This window comes from Kogia breviceps, chromosome 12 (assembly GCF_026419965.1).
Source record: "Kogia breviceps isolate mKogBre1 chromosome 12, mKogBre1 haplotype 1, whole genome shotgun sequence".
Taxonomy (NCBI): Eukaryota; Metazoa; Chordata; class Mammalia; order Artiodactyla; family Physeteridae; genus Kogia; species Kogia breviceps.
The window spans coordinates 1,554,107-1,574,194 of NC_081321.1; the positions used below are offsets into that span (position 1 = coordinate 1,554,107).

At 40.4% G+C, this 20,088-nt stretch overlaps 1 protein-coding gene across 5 annotated transcripts in view; it reads right to left on the bottom strand.

Moving 5' to 3' along the window:
• Positions 1-20,088, bottom strand: part of ADIPOR2 (adiponectin receptor 2) — a 51,927-nt gene that overhangs the window by 18,744 nt on the left and 13,095 nt on the right. For 3 of the 5 annotated variants that reach the window (XM_059081385.2, XM_067008459.1, XM_067008461.1), the window contains one exon: positions 11,337-11,589. In XM_059081385.2, coding sequence (XP_058937368.1) covers positions 11,337-11,507 — 171 coding nt within the window. In that variant the 5' untranslated portion in view covers positions 11,508-11,589. Of the gene's footprint in view, positions 1-11,336; positions 11,590-16,197; positions 16,326-20,088 lie in introns of all 5 variants that reach the window. The other 2 variants (XM_067008462.1, XM_067008460.1) reach the window with 1 other exon arrangement.

Sequence of the window (20,088 nt, forward strand, 5' to 3'; positions counted from 1 at the left end):
GGCACCCATGTAAGTAAAAAAAAGAAGAAAAAAAAAAAAAAAAACACCCCACAGCAATGAGCTAGTCTATAGCATGGACAAGCTCTGATGCAAACAAAAAAGAGAAAAGTTAACTCTGGCTCTGCTAGAAAGTTTTCCAGAAAGGTAACATCTGAAGCAAGCCCTGGAAAATGCGTTAAGTGTTCACCAGTCAGACATGAGAGGGAAAGGTAACAGCCCAAATCCAAAAACACAGAGGGAAGAAAAAGCTCCATACAAAGAGTACAGAGTTTAGCACAGCTGTGGCAACAAAGTAAACGTGATGTGAGGCCAAAGGAGGTGAGTAAGGAAATAATCCAAATGCCTGTGGATAAGGGAAGAGACCCAGCCTAGCTAACAACAGAATATACAGAAGATGTGGTGCATAGACAATGGAATATGACTCAGCCATTAAAAAGAATGAAACAATGCCATCTGCAGCAACATGGATGGACCCAGAGATTGTCATACTGAGTGAAATAAGTCAGACAAAGAGAAATATCCTATGCTCACATGCAGAATCTAAAAAAAAAGATACAAATGAACTTATTAACAAAACAGAAACAGACTCACAGACTTAGAGAACAAACTTATGGTTACAGTGGGGGGGTATAGTTAGAGAGTTTGGGATTGACATGTACACAAGGCTATATTTAAAATAGATAACCAGCAGGGACCCACTGTATAGCACAGGGAACTGTGCTCAATATTCTGTAACAACCTAACTGGGAAAAGAGTTTGAAAAAGAATAGATACATGTATATGTATAATTGAATCACTTTGTTGTACACCTGAAACTAACACACTGTTAATCAATGATACTCCAACATAAAATAAAAAGTTAAAAAAAGAAACAGCATGACGTTCTGGCACAGGCCACCACAGGAATCAACTCTGAGAACACCATGCTCAGTGAAACGCACCCCACACAACAATTCCACGTACATGGAATACCTAGAATAACCAAATTCACAGAGACAGAAAGTAAACTAGAGGTTCCCAAACACTGGGCTGGGGGGAGGAAGAGATGAAGAGTTACTCCTTAAGTCTTTCTGGGGTGACGAAAAACTCTGGAAGTAACAGTAATGGCCGCACAACATTGTGAATACAATTAGTGTCACCGAATTGTATACTTTAAAGGGGTTAGAATGGTAAATTTTACATTATAAATTTTGCCACAATAAAAAATTTTTAAAGAAGGTAAAGACGCACAATGTAGCTTTATTCATAATAGTGAAAAACCAGAAATAACCCAATTGTCTAACAATAAGAAACAGGATAAACAAGTGTGATATATTTATACAACAGAATACTCTTCCGTAATAAAGAACCGACACAAAACAATATGGGTGAGTAGCAGAAACATGCCAAGTGAAAGAAGCCAATTATTAAGACAGTGTGTATCACATGATTCCATTTATATCAAGGTCAGCAACAAGCAAAACAAATCTACTGTGGTCGAAGTCACAATAATGGCGGCCGCTGGGAACGGGGCTGAGGGAGGGGTTACTGCCTGCAAGAGCACAGAGGGAAGTTTCCGAATGAGGGAAATCATCCGAATCTTGATCTGCGTGGTCGTCACACATACGCAGTGTCACTGTGCTACGTATCTAAGATTGGGGCATTTAAAAACAATTACTCCATAATACAAAGCTTGTGTAAATCGTCCCTCAATAAAATGCTTAAAAAAAAAAAAAAAAAAGGAGGGAGAGGAATGGAGTTGAAGTTAGGTAGGAGCCGGCTCCGTAAAAGCTTCTGGCGCTACTGGGCTTCAGGCTTTATCCTGCAGGCAAGGCTGAGCATTTAACGGGTATGAGAGCAGAGCAAGCGAGCACTAGATTTTTGCGTTTCGAAACTATCACTTTGGCAACAGAGAGAAGGTCCGGTTGAAGAAGGGAAACAGAAAAGGAGAGAAATAAATTAAGAAAATACTCTGAAAGTCTAAAGCAGTCTGATCTCAGCTAGGGGGGATTTTACCCCCACGCCCTCCTAGGGGACATCTGGCAATAACTGGATTCACTTTTACATGTCGCAAGTGGTGGGAATGCTACTGGCATCCGGTAGGTAGGGGCCAGGATACTGTTAAACATACCACAATGGCAAAATGTCACCAGGGAGTGAGAAAGTCTGATCTAAAGAAATTATGAGAGGGTCTATACACCTCAAATTATGTATGTCACAGTTCAACACTGTGTTCGCATCAGCAAAAAAGCCCACAACTTATCAGATCCTTCACTGTGAAAGGTGCTAATAAGTGAGCTACTTACTAAGAAATGGTTACTAGTGTTGGGGCTAAATGGTAAGCATTCATTCAAAAAACTCAAGAAGTATTCACTGGGCAGCTACCACTTCAGAGCGGAGAAACCTGGGGTTAAATGACGTGTTCAAGGTAACACACCCGGAGTCAGAAATTCAGCTCAGTCCACAGAGTTCCTGCTCTGTTCATTCCCCTCACAGTTTTCTAGTTATGAAACGGCCTGTTTCTGTGGGTAACAGACATTGGGCCAAAAGGCCACGACACATACAGACAGCCCTCGCTCCACGTGGGAGCCCAGGATGCAAAAACCGTGCAAGTCAAAATCACGTACGGCAATCTTAATGACCGGTGGGGACCATTCCATGCCCTTAACAAAATGCTGTCCAAACGTTAAAATCTCTGTCAGTTTCACATGCACAAAGAAACAGACTAGTAAAGGCCGGTATTTATTTAGCATATGCTGTAGTTTAGGACAGAAACACTGCAAATTGAGCGTTTATTGGTTAAAAAAAGTTACCAAGAGTGACGTGAGCAGTGTGTGTGCCTTCTTGTTTAACTTGTAACACACCGTGAGCGTATTCTCTACGCCTTGACAAACCGTCGTATTTCTAAGTTTGGATCAGGGATTCAACGTTTTACTCTTTGCACTTTCAAAGTCATGAAGCATCCTTAGGCACGCCTTTTATCTGAACTTTCTGCCTGCCACTGGCCATCCACATCCTCTGTCACACGGTACTCCTATATGGCGACAAGCCCGCCCTCACTAAGATCTCTGGCTGCAGATCTAGAATCTCTTAAGTGGCGGCAGGCAGTGCCAACGTTCCCACAGTCAGCTATTGCTTCTCTAACTCCTATTTATGTTTGACTTGATTTTCACGTTCGCCATTATCACTTTCATTTCTTTGCTTCACTTTTATCTTTGTCAGCCTATTCCCTCTTTTGATTATCCATTTCTATAAAGGGTCACATAGGTTTATCACTGGGAAGCAACACACTTTGCTGTCTCATGGATTAAGTGAGTAACAGATGTACACTGACCAGTCACTGACTGACAGACTTTCAAAGAAGTCATCAATACAATGGACATCTACTATTTGCACCATTATCTGTGGACTGGAGAGACAGCAGAGAGTTGGTACTTTAAGAATTACTCACAGTAAATATACCACAGTAACTAAACTTTGAACCATACTGTGGAAGGACTGGTATTATTTAATGAATGCATGATACCTGAAACTCATGCATGCTGGAAACTTGCAAAGCATTAGGGCTGCCTGTATGCATTTCTTTTCTCATCTTTTACAACTGCCCTTCTATCCAAAATGGTGCTTCTAAGAAGCTAACCTCAATTCAAAGAATGTGATCCTATATGTAAGGCAAGAATTTCACCATAGATTACATTACTAAGATAGGTAGCTTCATCCAGGTTTTTTTTTGGGGGGGGGATCATCAGTTTTTTATTAATAAATACCACCAACGGTAATATTTCCACCTCCCATGGTCCAGTGTATGTGTTATGAAGCAGAATGTGGTCAGTGGTCAAATACATACCCCAGTAAAGATAAATACTTCCACCCATCCCAACATGTCAGCAAGATTTCTGAATTTTTTATAAAAGAACATTTCCTTCAGAAGAGCAAAGTATTAGTAAGTCTGATCTACCAAACATTATCCCCACTTCTCTCCCTCCTATAAGAGAATACTCACCAACATGTCCTCAAAAAACAAATGTCTAAAACACTAGGCCATAAAGAGTTATCTGTCGTGCTCAAGCGTTGTGGAGTTGCTAATTAGGGATCTACACGGAGTGGGTGGTGGTAAATATAGTCCCCCTGGTTAAACAGAGGATAACATGTAGGAATTAAGTGGTAGAGTCAAGCAGTGGCTAGAACACAGGACAAAAATGTTTTCTCCGGGGCACACGGGCAAGTATATAGCTCTGCCACATAATGAAGGTTTGGAAAGTCTGTGCTGAGCACTATATATATAAAAATCTCTGTCTTCCAATATTAACTCTGAAGAACTACCTTGTCATGAGTGGAAATTACTTTTAATTTCCCTTCTAGTAGCCACTAAACCACAGCACCCAAAGATCTGTTTCAATCTAAACTGCCTCTATGCTAAGATGATCACATACAAGGGTTAAACATTTGCTCTGTTCTGCTCCTGTTGTCATATCTCTGTTATCAAAACAAACTTTGAAGAGAAACAGGACATTGTAAGTGATAAACAAAACCAAACCTGCCTAAAATAAAGGCATAAACCTTAATTCTCCAAGGCTTTCTATGAATAAATCACTATATTTAAACTTAAAGAGAGGTCAATGCTCTGAAGTGAGTACAAAGACACTTTCAAATCTTTTTCTCCTGCTGTCTTCAGTGAAGCCCATCTGTGAGAAGAGTTAAGCGGGTTATATCTCAAAACACAACAATATCCAACTCTGATGATTCATACAAACTGCAACCTAAAATGTTACTTCTCTGCAGTGTGTTTACCTTTGGAAAGAGAAAACCAGAGTGATAAAGATGAAAGTCCTTAAAGATCAGTCTAATATGAAAACAATTCATCAGTCTATTGGGCGTTTCTCTGCTTTAGCCCAACTCAGTTCAACAGAGTAATTCAGTTTAATAAATATTTATTAAGAGGGTTTTTTAAAAGATGAGTAAAATATAGTCTCTGTCTTCCATGGGCATACAATCTAATAAGGGGCTGAATTAGCTACATAAATGACTAAGAAATAAGGTACAGCCAGTTTAAAGACAGGGAGTGTGGAGCTCGGGAAAGGCTGCATGAGGAATAGAATTTTGGAAAGACAAAATAAAAGAACTGTCAAGAGGGAAAAGCAAAAGTACCATTTTGAAGAAAAGAGACTAGTTCAGTTCAGCTGAAACTTAGGGTGCATTTAGCAGAATAGCAAGACGTAAATTATATATTTAAATAAATACTAGTTGAAGTCAGTAGACAAAGTGCCACAGAGACCTACAATCGTAACACCATCCACAATTAGAAGATAAAGGTCAAGGAAATGGTAAGATACCCAGGGCCAGGACAGCAAACCTTGATTAAAATGCATATGCCCCTACAGAGGTCAGTGAGAACTGAGGCTTCTGCACTCACATAATTATGAGGACTAAGATCTAAGGCCGCTGTACAACACGACCTCATTTGTTCAGGAAACGCTTGCCGAGGAAGATGAAGATACAGACCAGTAGGTAGCTTTGCTCTCAGCTTTAGGAACTTCTCAGAAATTCACTTAACATTAGACCGCTCAGCCAGCTCCTTAGTGTCATAAATTGCTGAACTGGGCAAACCTACTCACTTGTCAAGCAAGAACTTGCTCACCAGACTTTCTCCAACTGTCCTAGTCTATCACAAACTCTGGGCAATGTTAATATGATCTTTGTATTGAAAGACATGCTGTGAACCACTCGAAGTCAGACCCCAAAGCCTACACACGGCTACACACCCGTGGCCCCTCCTTCTAAAGCAAGTCCCTTCACAGTGACGCTCCCTCTCACTGCAGTAAATAAGAAACTCCGCTTAGTCTCATCAACAGGTTATTTTTTGTTTGTTTGCTTTTTTTATTAACCATTTCTTAAACTGAAGTACAGTCGATTTACAACGTTGTGTTAGTTTCAGGTGTACAGCAAAGTGATTCAGTTATACACCAACAGGTTATTTTGATGGTCTTTTTGGAAAAAGTTGACAGGTTGAATCCAGCCTTAAATTTAGAAATCTGCATGTGTAGTAAGGGCATTAGCAAGCTGATATAGCTAACATACGAACAGAGGGGTTAGTAGAAATTAAGGTGTCTTCAAAAAATGACAGCTGAAAGAATAAGCACTGATGACTGTATCTCTGGTGTCGTCTAACAGAGGTACAACAGCCAGTCTACCTGAACACTCACTTTGGCCAGCCTAGAAACATACAGACTCAGCCTGTAAAGACTAGTTACCGCTATCAAAGATTGATGGAAAAGACCTTTAAAATCATCCAAGTTTTTTAAAAATTCTCACAAAGCAACTGTCTCTAATCTTAATTGAATTTCCTAAGTAGACCTCCTCAAGAAAAGAAAATGAAGTGATTGGCAGACGGGAGTCTAATTACAAGTTAGCTTTCTTATGATAAACTAATATACAGTGGTATTCTTATGAGTTTGGTTAAAGCGAATCAGTTCAAGAAAATAATTCCTAGGTTGAATGAATGAAAAGTTGGCTCCAGTCCCCATTTATGAAGAAGAATTTGGAGCAGAGGAAAAGTAGGACAACCATAAAGGCTGCTCTCTTTATTCAACTTAATACCTTAAAAACTCAGAGATACGAAATAAAGCCATAAAACTAAAGATCAAGGGTAACCTGGTTTGAAATGGCTCTTTTGTGTTTTTAGCGATAGATGGTTACAAAACACAAACTATAAAGTTCAGCAAATACAGTTAAAAGAGCTGATGCTTTAGAGCCAGAGGCCTAGAAGTAATGGTCTATCCACTTCAACCAATACACAACACTACACATTTCAGAAAGAACTTTGGAGGGTGGAAGAACACTGGACTGGGAGGCTAAAGATCTGGATTTTAGGCCCCGATGGTCTAGGCTCACTTGCTAACAAACTGACTCCCTTGTACTCTTCACTCTTGCTATACCAGACATTTTGTGGGTTCACACATCAATATACACCAATGTATACTCAAAACACGTTAGCAATTACCATTATTACTATTCCCTAAAAGCATCATGCTATTTCTTACTTCTGAGTCTTCACATCTGCTATTCCCTTGGCCTGGAATGCCTTTTAGTCCTTCAATAACCTAGTCAAGCCTCATCTAATTCTGCTTATTACATTTCTACTTCCTTTTAGATAACCCCAGTCACAGAAAAAACAATCCTAAAATTCATATGGAATGACAAAGGACTCTGAATAGGCAAAACAGTCCTGAGAAAGAACAGCAAAGCTGGAGGCATCACACTTCCTGACTTCGAGACATATAACAAAGCTACAGTAATCAAAGCAGTATGGTACTGACATAAAGACAGCCACATAGACCAATGCAACAGAAGAGAGGGCACAGAAATAAACCACACATATACAGATCTTCGGCAAGAGTGGCAAGACTACACAATGGGGAAAGGATAGTCTCTTCAACAAATGGTGTTGGAAAAACTGGATATCCACATGCAAAAGAATGAAACTGGACCCTAAGCTTACACCACACAAAAAAAATGAATTCAAAATGACTTAACTAAAAATAAGCTAAATGTGGGAATTCCCTGGCAGTCCAGTGGTTAGGACTCCATGCTTTCACTTCCGAGGGCTCTGGTTTGATGTGGGCAGGGGTCAGGGACCTAAGATCCTACAAGCCATGCAGCACAGCCAAAAAAAAAGTTAAATGTGAGACCTGAAACTATAAATATCCTAGAAGAAAATGTAGAGGAAAAGTTTCATGACACAGTCAATTATCATCACCCCCAAAGAAACCCCATACCCATTAGCAGTGACTCCCCATTTCCCCATCCCCCCAGCACTTGACAACCACAAATCTACCTTCTGTCTCCATAGATTTGCCTATTCTAGATATTTCAAATAAACAGAATCATTAAATATGTCATCTTTGTGACTGGCTTCCTTCATTTAGCAGAATGCTTTCAAGGTTTATCCAGGTGGTAGTATGGTATGTAACAGTATTTCTTTTTTTTTTTTTGCAGTACGCGGGCCTCGCACGGTGTGGAGCACAGGCTCTAGACGTGCAGGCTCAGCGGCCATAGCTCACAGGCCTAGCCACTCCGCGGCATGTGGGATCTTCCTGGACTGGGGCACGAACCCGTGTCCCCTGCATCGGCAGGTGGACTCTCAACCACTGAGCCACCGGGGAAGCCCTCTTTTTTTTTTTTTTGCCAAAAATATTCTATTTTATGGATATACCTCATTTAATATATCTATTCATCAAGCAAGTGATGGACATTTGAGTTGCTTCTACTTTTTGACTCACAAATAGTGCTGCTAGGAACATACATATAAAGTTTTGTTTTGATGTATATTTTTATTTCTCTTGGGTATAGACCTAAAAGTGGTATTGCTGGGTTATATGATAACTCTGTTTAACTTTTTGAAGAACGAGCGACAGTTTTTCTAGAGCAGCTATACCATTTATATTACCCTCAGCATATATGTGGGTTCACATCTTCGTGAATGCTTGTAATTGTCCCCCTTGCAAAAAAATTTTAACCATTCTTGTGCATGTAAAGTGGTAACACATTGAAGTTTTGACTTGCGTTTCTCTAATGATTAAAGATGTTGAGCATTTCCTAAAAAAAAAAAAAAAAAAAAAAAAAGCTTCGTGACACTGGGCACAAACACAAAGAAATATGACACCAATATCGCAACAAAAGCAAAATTAGAAAAGTAGAACTATGTCATACCACAAGGCTCCTGCATAGCAAAGAAGACAATTGAGAGTGAAAAAGTAACCTAAGGACAGGAGAAAATATCTGCAAACCACGGATCTGATAAGGGGTTAATATCCAAGATATATAAGGAACTCCTATAACTGAATAGCAAAAAACAAACAAACAAAAACAAACCCAACTTAAAAATGCGCAAAGGATTTGAATAGACATTTCTCCAAAAGACATATAAATGGCCAACAGGTATATGAAAAGGATGCTCAACATCACTAATCACCAGGGAAACACAAATCAAAACTACAATGAGATACCACAGTCACATCTGTTAGGATAGCCATTATCAAAAAAGAAAATAAAGTGTTGATGAGGATATGGAGAAATTAGAACCCTTGTACACTGCTGATGGGCATGTAAAATGATTCAGCTACTATGGAAAGCAGTATGGAAGTTCCTAAAAAATTAAAAACAGAACTACCATATGACCCAGTAATCCCACTGCTGGATATTAATCCAAAAGAACTAAAAACAGTACCTTGAAGAGATATTTGCAGCATTATTCACAATAGCCAAGAGGTGGAAACAACCTAAACAACCATCAGTAGATGAATGGATAAAGACAGAGTGATATATACATATCAATAAAATATTACTCAGCCTTAAAAAAAAAGGCTTGTCTTATGCTACAACATGAAAAGACGTTGAGGACACTGTGCTCAGTGAAATAAGACAGTCACAGAAGGACAGATACTACATGATTCCATTTATATGAGGTATCTAAAGTTGTCAAACTCATAGAAGCAGAAAGTAGGATGGTGGCTGCCGAGGGCTGGTGGGGTGGAGAAAATGGGGAGTTGCTATTCGATGGGTAGATGTTTCACTCACGCAAGATGGAAAAGCTCTAGTGATTTGCAGCACAACAAAATGCATACGGTGAGCAATAACATATGTCATGTGTTTACTACAATAAAAAAGAAAAGATAACCCAGTCCTCATGCAAACCTAGTGATAGTTTTTACTACTTGGATAACTGCTTCGGCCTAAGTAGCAATGGAGGGAAAGTCAAGTTGCTCACCCTGAACAGGGGAGTCTTAGCTGCTAGTACATGTGATTGTAAAACATCAACAAGAAAGCAAAGCCATAAGCAAGGAAGAAAGCTCTTACCCCAGATATCTGTCAAACTTCACCAGGGCTTCCCTGGTGGCACAGTGGTTGGGAGTCCACCTGCCAACGCAGGGGCCACAGGTTCGATCCCTGGTCCAGGAAGATCCCACATGCCACGGAGCAACCAAACCCGTGCGCCACAACTGATGAGCCTGCGAGCCACAACTACTGAGCCCGTGCTCTGCAACAAGAGAGGCCACCACGATGAGAGGCCCGCACACCGCAGCGAGGAGCAGCCCCCGCTCGCCGCAACTAGAGAAAGCCCGCCCACAGCAGCAAAGACCCAAAGCCAACAATAAACAGATAAAATGAACTTAAAATTAAAAAAAAAAAAAAAAGAGTAATGGTAGTTTGAAGGCCAAATTACACTGTACTCATAGTAAGCAAATCTTGTTTTTAATCCTTCCCTGTGTATGCGGGGGCACACGCACACAGGACTAATAGTCTGTCAATGTAGCACAACTAGCCAAGAGTATGAAGGTGGCTTACAAAGTGTTACCAAGGGTAAAAGAAGAAATAATCTTATACTTCCTGCCACAATAGCCTGTATTTCTACAGCATTCTGGTGAAATTCTTATAAAAGACCTGAAAAGACAAGACAATCCTCTGAGTTCCAACCAGCACCACTATTACCCACACAATAAGCTTATCTCTTACTATGGTAAAGATGCAGTTCCAAATAGAGGCTTTCAATATGTTTCTAACTACAACCCACAGTAAGAAATGTATATATTATTCATATCTATAAAGACATACATATCTAAATAAAGCTAAACAATTTCATCAAATAACATAGCTTAAATGTATATTACTACATATATGCACCTTAATATCTTTATTTGCTGTCTAATTAACACTGCTTGTAGTACCAAAATAAATTTCACAAACTACTACTGGGCATGACCTGCAGTCTGAGAAACGCTGTACTAGACACACAATGCTGAATGTGCTACACGATTGCAAGGTTCCGAAGCACATGGCACTGTGCCTACTAACAATGACACTGGGGCCTGCCCACACCTTCGCGCTCTCGGTATGGCTGCTTCCGTCATTTAAAAGCTGCTCTTTTCTCTGCGAGGTACAAGGAAAGATTAGATTATTTTCCAAGAATTCTACTGGCTCCCAAGGTATGCACTGGAGATAAACTCTATCTGAGAAGTAGTTCCAGCATGCAATTAGGATTTCTCCAAAAATATAAACGATAATGTCATTACTAAATCATGGCTGAATTATAAAGGATATATGGTAACTACCCATTACCCATTTCCTTTCTTAAATAAGACAGAGCAGCTTAAGTACAGTTTTACGTGTCAACAGAAAGGGCATAACTACTTCCTAGCTACCTTAAGAATAAGAGACTTCAAAATCTTACAAATGTGCTCAGGGCTCCTTTTCAAAACACCACCCTCTCTCCAGCAGAGTCCCCTACTCTTTCTAATATCCTTCCTCCAGCTACATTCCCATAAGTTTGTTTTACTTACCATCCTTCCACTTTAACTTACTTTTTTATTATAGGAAGAAAGGACAGATGCCTCTACAAGAGGCTCCAAATCTCCTTGGTGGATGTCATTGTCACCTCTCCTTGTACCATCAAGTTGGTGCCCTTTTCTGAGCCTTATATCTGGCTCTGGAGTCCTGCTGTACTCCAGTCGGTTTTCTGCTGTCTCGTTCATGGGATACCCGCACCTTTCTTACAAAGAGGTCTTTCTGTTCCTTCTTCTTGGGAGGATGGACTTTCAGGATAGGGAGTTGACCCTAAGGAGAGAAAGTTTTGAATTAACATATTTGAATGAGTGATGGGGGAAGACCCATGTTGTATTATTTATTATACACTAAAACTAGAATTTTCTGCAATCATTAAGAATAAAATGATAATGTATTAAAAAAACCCTATATTTGTTGATAGAGGACTGCCAACATCTACTTTGAAATGAAAAAAGCAGGATACCAAAGCTGACATGCATAATGTTCCCACTTATACATTATAAAAGTATAAAATTGTGAATAAGTATACATGTGTACAAAGAATACCTATTTATTTGAAACTGTGCTCTTGGTCCAGAGGCACACAGGGAAGAACCTAGGGTCTGGAGTGAGAAGGCTTACTCTCTCTTTTTTTTTTTTTTTTTTTTTTTTTTTGTGGTACGCGGGCCTCTCACTGTTGTGGCCTCTCCCGTTGCGGGGCACAGGCTCCGGACGCGCAGGCTCAGCGGCCACGGCTCACGGGCCCAGCCGCTCCGCGGCATGTGGGATCTTCCCGGACCGGGGCACGAACCCGTGTCCCCTGCATCGGCAGGCGGACTCTCCACCACTGCGCCACCAGGGAAGCCCCAAGGCTTACTCTTCGTTTTGTTCTGCCTGCACTGCTTTCACCACATGCCATCTAATACTTTTTCAATTCAAAACATACCAAACTGTAGAAAGAATATATGTGGATTTTACGTACTACAACTAGGTTTTACATATCCAATCTCATTTAAATCATCACAATGACCCTTCAGGGTATTTTGAGTTCTACTTCACAGGTCAGGAAACCAAAATTCACCATACTTTTATAAAATAAGACAACGTCTCTAACTGACATGGCACATATTATTGGTTATGTTTTGCATTTAAGTTGGTTAATGTCTGAAATTTCAGTATTTTTGAGCTGCTTTGAACTCCAAGTAGATTACTCTGGAAGGCAAGAGCACACTCCTATTATATCCCTGAGTTCCCAGAAAAGTGCTACGCACATAAATGTTTAATGAACATGACAGATGATATTTAAATGTTCTTAAGTGGTAAAAACACATTCAGAGATCATCAATATTTCTCTAAACTGGATCACATAAGTTTCCTAGGAATTCAATAATTTCAAGTCCTTGGCCCTCTACCTCATAACTCACAGGACAAAAGCTTTTTAGAGATTTAAGTTACATATCCAAATAAGGTGATTATCACAGCCAATCCAACTAGAAAGACAAAAACAGGAAGGAGCCAAGGTACATGTTCTGCTCATAAATCCCATGGGATTCAAAATTTTACTGCGGCAGAGGAGGAGTGGGGCGATGTGGGAGGGCCGGGATAGTATGAAGAGAGGCTTAAAGATGCACTCAGTGTTCATATGTGGATATACAAGACTACGAATTAGCTCAACACTTCCAATTAGACTAGGAATTAGCCAACTGTTAGTTTCATAAATCATCTGAGTTTGTTGTATGAGTTCTCTCACGTTTTTAGAACATGAACAAACACAGTCTTTAAGGATCACCAAATCTGGGCCTGTGCCTGTCACATAAGGGCCTGAGCCAGCATATTCTAATAATGAGATTATAAACTATGCTATTAATACCCAATGCTGAAAGAGGAAACAATGTTAGTGATTTATATTTATTTACAAAGCTGTTTCACACCCACCATTTCACTTTGTTTCAGGGAAGAGGGAGCTAACATTTACTGCGGACTGACAAAGTTAAATTCTGTACCAGAGAATTTACACACGGTATCTCACATAATTCTTACATATGGCCCTCTGTGGTATCTTATCCCCATTTTACACATGTGGAAACTGAGGCTCAGAGATTAGGCAATTTATCCAAGGCCATTAATCTCTAAGAGTAGCTGGAACAATGAACTGTCCAGCTGTACTTGGATAAATGATCTTCTTGCTAAGAAGAATAAAAAATAAGTCGGGCTTCCCTGGTGGCGCAGTGGTTGAGAATCCGCCTGCCGATGCAGGGGACGCGGGTTCGTGCCCCGGTCCGGGAGGATCCCACGTGCGGCGGAGCGGCTGGGCCCGTGGGCCGTGGCCGCTGAGCCTGCGCGTCCGGAGCCTGTGCTCCGCAACGGGAGAGGCCACAGCAGTGAGAGGCCCGCGTACCACAAAAAAATAAAAATAAATAAGGAAAGTATTCGGAACTAGGCTTTAACTTGATCTGATTCTTAACAGTAAAAGGAAGTGAGATGGGAGATGGAAAGTAAGACTTCAGAGTACCATTATCTGTTAACCTGAAGAGTTAATCTCTATTCTACCTCAGAAATTTTTCATTGGTCAGGATTCTAAGAATACTACGCTATATTACACAGAACTAAGATTTTTAAAAAAGAGAGAAAAGAAAGGAATCCAATACAAACAGCTGGAAGGAAGGAACAAGTAACTGAGAGGTGCTCTGAATTTATCAATAGACACAGAAGTCCAACACAAATCCAACCGGGTGCATTTTCAGCAAGTAGGGCAGATCTAAGGTCTTTTAAAATCTCTGAGTAGCCAGTGGGGATGAGGAAAGAAAGAAAATACTAATGTGAGTTTTTCAATTCCTACACCTCCTCTACAGGTTGCAAGGCCCCTTGCCCCCAATATCTAGATTAAATATATTTTTATTGAATGAATTATTATACCTGCAGTGTTTGTTGGAAAAGAGACTCATTTTCTGTATAAAATTGTTTAACATGCACCCTATTACTTTTTAAAAATGTTTTTACAAACTAATTTACGTATTGGCATAAATAACTTATTTTTAAATTTGCCAAGGCTTCTTCCCAGTAGACAGAGTCTGTTCTACAGATGATAAAATATGAAACTATGAAACAAAAGAAGTAAAATGGAAACTTGACCTCACACGTTCTAGGAGCCGAGACACAGGCGTCACTAACTCTGCCCAAAAGCAATGGGGATTTGCCAAGGGATTTGCCAAGCAGAGTAGAGGAAAGGTATTCTGTACAGAGAAAAAAGCACATGCAAGGCAAGGACTCCAGGGTCTGTTCAGAAATCTGAGAACAGGGACAAGAAAGGACTCAGATGACGCAGGCTTTTTGCTCAAGCAGCCGCGCGTACAGAGGATGCCATTCACTGATGATCCAGGGGAGAAGCAAATTCACAGCAGCAGAAGAATGAATTTGTTTTCAGAAATGGTGTCCGAAGTGAAAGAAATGTTCACTTGGCACCAGGAAACATAAATCTGGAATTCAGAAGAGAGAATGAGCTTGAAAACAGAACTAGGGATTACTAGGATTAAAAGTGTTAATACTAGGGACTTCCCTGGCGGTGCAGTGGTTAAGAATCCGCCTGCCAATGCAGGGGACATAGGTTCAAGCCCTGGTCCGGGAAGATCCCATATGCCGCGGAGCAACTAAGCCTGTGCACCACAGCTACTGAGCCTGCACTCTAGAGCCCGCAAACCACAACTGCTGAAGCCCACGCACCTAGACCCTGTGCTCCACAACGAGAAGCCACCGCAATGAAAAACCCGCGCACTGCAAAGAAGAGTAGGCTCCGCCCACTGAAACTAGATAAAGCCCGCACGCAGCAACGAAGGCTGAACACAGCCAAAAATAAATAAATTTATTTTTAAAAAATAAAAGTGAGGGCTTCCCTGGTGGCACAGTGGTTGGGAGTCCGCCTGTTGATGCAGGGGACGCGGGTTCGTGCCCCGGTCCGGGAGGATCCCACGTGCCGCGGAGCGGCTGGGCCCGTGGGCCGTGGCCGCTGAGCCTGCGCGTCCAGAGCCTGTGCTCCGCAACGGGAGAGGCCACGATGGTGAGAGGCCCGCGTACCGCCAAAAAAAAAAAAAAAAAAAAAAAAGTGATACTAACATAATAATAGTTAACAACAAAGGACAAAATCCTTTGGGAAAAAAAAAGGTTATATAAAGGACTGAGGAGGGATAAGGATCAAAGTACAAAAAACAGAGGAGAATACCAAATATTAGATGTTAAAGTCAGCACTGGACCCTCATCTGTTGACTCCCAGTCAAATGTATTCACACCAAGTTTCCTTCCCAGTGGGAAACAATGGAAAATTTAAAATTCACACTTCTTAGACTTCACTTTCCCTTCAAATAATGCTGCATAAAGTAAATTATTATGCTGCTTTAAAGCACCAAAGTTGCTTAAATGGTAACTCAGAAGCAATTTTCTCTACCTGAACAAACTGCTAACTTAATGGTTTGATACTTCTGGTCTAGAAATTTAGCTCTATCCCAGGAAAGGTATTTTCTAAAAACCAGTACTTGTCTGCATGTTCCTTGAGGCAAGTGTTTCTGCTTGCTCACTGCTGAGAACCAAACTGCAACAGATACACAGTAGAGGTAAAGGTTTCTTGTATGAATGAATAAATGTCTTATTCTCCAGGGGAAAAACAGAAGAAAAGGAATTAATATTATTTATGTCATATTTAATCAGTTATATTGGACTTCCCGCCAAAGGCAGACTATATTATAGCACAATGTATTACTTCACCTATTTCATAATTTTAATTTTTACGTTGCCCCCAATTTTAAAAGAGCAGGCAAGCTGTGGAAAATAGTATGGCAGTTCCTCAAATAAATTAAAAATACATTTACTATATGACCCAGCCAATTCCACTTCTGGGTATGTACTCACAAGAACTGAAAGCAGGGTCTTGAAGAGACATTTATACACTCATGTTCATAACAGCGTTATTCACAATAGGTAAAATGTGGAGCAGCCCAAGTGTCCATCAATGGATAAACAAATAAACAAAATGTGATCTATACAAACAAGAAAATATTCAACCTCAAAAAAAGAAGAAAATTCTGACACAAGCTACAACCTGAGTGAACCTGAGGACCTTATGATTCCACTTACCATAGGTTATTTAAAGTAGTCAAATTCATAGAAAGTACAATGGTGGTTGCCAGGGGCTGGGGCAAAGAGGGAATGGAGAGTCACTGTTTAATGGGTATAGCTTCTGTTTTGCAAGATGAAAAAAAGAGTTCTGTAGATGAATGGTGGTGATGGCTGCAACGTGGATACACAACATGACTACACACTTAAAAATGGTGACGATAGTTAATTTCATGTTATGTGTATTTTGCACATTTTTAAATGAGGGGGTGGAAATATACTATAGTACTATATGGCCTCTTTGTCTAGTAAACTTTTTATTCATGTAAAAAATACATTCAGAAAAGCACACAAAGGACACAAAGTTGACAAAGTATAAATGCTGTGTAACCAGCAACAAACAACATTCTAGCACCCAAAGGACCTCTTTCCCCCATCACTGTAAAGCTTTTTAAGGTGTTAATTTTAAGAGGTCCAACCCCTTTCCTTGCCAGCTAATGTGATACAATCTTCCAGCAAGGTTCTCTAAAGACTTGCCAACTGCCATGGACCTTAAGTCTTCAAATTCTAAGGGCCAGTGGTATAATGTCCCTTTGTATTAACTGGGACACAGCAAGTAGGGTGCAGTAAGTAGTCTGAGTCTAGTGGCATCGCTTTCTAGTTCTATAATTAGATTATTCAGTGGTGCAGGACAGGCTGCAAAATATGTCCCATGATTTTGTTGGCTTCCTCTAAGTTGAAAGTAGCCAATTTCAAAGTGACTTGAAAGTTGTATACTGAAATTATTCCAGTGTGGTCTGTCATTCCACACTGAACTATGCGTTTGAAGTTAGTGCATGGTTAATGAGATTTTGGTATCAAGTTCATGCTCTTCCTTGATTGGAAACCTGAGTGGCACAGAATGTTCTACGTGGAAGTATCAGTACGTTATGCCCCTCACGACCTCTTCTTTCAGACTCAATGTGAAGTAAAATATGTGATGCAAATCTGAGCTACTAATAATGAAACCAGATTATTTTTTTAGGATGGAATAGTTTTATTTCAACAATGGGACCAGCAGGGATATTAAAGGCAGCAGATTTTCTTTTGAATACTAGCCATTTTTTCTCTTTACAAATCGTTATTAAAAACAAGTACTAGATGTGTTACCCTGACTGGCTTATAAATCTTTAGAGAACCTTGTTGGCAGATTTCAATCACGTTAACTGGCAAGGAAAGGGGTTGGACCTCTTAAACTTATTAACACTTTAAAAAGCTTTACCTTCTGTTCTGGGTGGGAGGTTGGAATAAAAGTCACCACCTAACTCTTTAAAAAAAAAAAAAAAAAAAAAAAAAAAGCTTTACCGTGGGAATTCCCTGGCGGTCCAGTGGTTAGGACTCGGTGCTTTCACTGCCAGGACCCAGGTTCAAGCCCTGGCCAGGGAACTAAGATCCCACGGGCCACTCGGTGCAGCCAAAAACAAAAAAGAACATAAAAAGCCTTACAGTGATGGGGGAGAGGGGTCACACAGCCCAAATCTACCTGTTTCCCTCCACTCTTACTTTCTGGTTCAAGCCACCAGCATCTCTCACCTGTCCTAATACAACAGCCAGTAAAGTCTCCTGGGTTCCATTTCTGTTACCCACCCACCCTCCCCACCCCTTATCCTCAGAATCCAGTCCTCACACAGCAGTCACAGCAGATCTTTCTCAAAACACACTCCCTTACTTTTTGAGCCCTCCAATGGCCTTCCTTTACACCTAAGGGACCTCTTACCCTGGCTTACAAAACCTTAAATGATTAGCCCCTAACTCTGGCCTCATTCTGTACCACTCTCCCCCGTGCCCACTACATTCCAGACACAGTGACTTCCCATCTACTCCCCAAACACCCCAAAGGCTCAAATGGCTCTATGTCACCTGGTTCCCAAGGCCTGGAATGCTCATCGCCCAGATCTTCCCATGGCTGGGCTCCTTCTTCACATGCGGATCTCAGCTTAAGGGTCACTTACTCAAAGAATCCTTCTCTGACCACATAATCTCAGTCACTCCTTATCACATCACCTTTTAATCTCTTCCAGAGCACTTGTCTCTGGTATTTTTATTTCTTTGTTTACTTACTACTGGTCTTTTCTCACTAGACTGAAAACTCCTGAAAGAAGAGACACTATATTGGGTTCGCCAAAAAGTGCCTTTGGTTTTTAAGTAAAAAAAAAAAAACCCATTTTTCATTTTCACCAAGAACTTTATTGAACAACATATTCACTCTTTTGTTCCACTACCTTCTGCCATTTTTCAGGCAACTTCATAATTCCATCTTCCCAAAACTTTTTATCTTTTTGAGCAAGGAACTGGTCCAGGTGCCTTTTACAGTCTTCCAGGGAACTGAATTTTTTTCCATTAAGAGAATTTTGTAAAGACCAAAATAAACGGAAATCTGAAGGTGCAATGTCTGGTGAATACGGAGGACAAATCAGAACTTCCCAGCCAAGCTGTAACAGTTTTTGCCTGGTCATCAAAGAAACACGCGGTCTTGCGTTATCCTGATGGAAGATTGCACATTTTCTGTTGACTAATTCCAGATGCTTTTCATTGAGTGCTGCTTTCAGTTGGTCTAACTGGGAGCAGTATTTGTTGGAATTAATCGTTTGGTTTTCCGGAAGGAGCTCATGGTAGAGGACTCCCTTCCAATCCCATCAAAACATCACCTTCTTTGGATGAAGACCGGCCTTTGGTGTGGTTGGTGGTGGTTCTTTTCGCTTGCCCCACCATCTCTTCTGTTCCACATTATTGGACAGTATCCACTTTGCATCTCCCACATCACAATTTATTTTAAAAATGGAACATTTTCATTACATTTTAGTAGAGATCGCATGTGGAAATACAGTCAAGAAGGCTTTTTGCACTTAACTTACCTGGAAACCAATCATCAAAGTGATCAACATAACCAAGCTGGTACAAATGATTTTCGGCGCCTGACTTGGATATTTTGAGTATGTCGGCTATCTCCCATGTGGTGTAATATTGATTGTTTTCAATTAATGTCTCGAAATGATCACTTTTAACTTCAACCGGTCTACCCAACCGTGGAGCGTCGTCCAGTGAGAAATCTCCAGCACAAAACTTCGCAAACCACTTCGGACACATTCAATCAGTCAGAGCACCTTCTCCATACACTGCACAAATCTTTTTTTGCATTTCAGTGGTGTTTTTACCTTTCTTGAAATAATAAAGTGTAACATGCCAAAAATGTTGCTTTTTTCTTCCACCTTCAATATTAAAATGGCTACACAAAAATTCACCAATTTGGGTAAGTTTTTTTCTTTTTTTAAATGCACACTGATATGTCAGCTGTCACAATACAATCTAACAAACTTGTTTCGAATGAAGTTGAAGACAACTTAGTGCTATTAGAGCCACTGTACAGAAAAAAAGAATGAACCTTTTGGCCCACCCAATATATCTTCTTTACACCTATATCCCCAGTACCTAAAATAGCTTCTGGCACACAGTAGCTGTATTCACTAAATACCTGCTGAATAAATAGGTGGGGAATTACTACCCACACTTCAAGAATAAGTTCACAGGCAGAAACTAATTTCCCTGACGTCCCCAGGCTCCTGGCACTAACTCCTTTATTCTTCTCATTTACTAACGTTTCTATTATAGTACTTGTCAGAATTTATTGCATTTCTTTGTTTAGGTGCC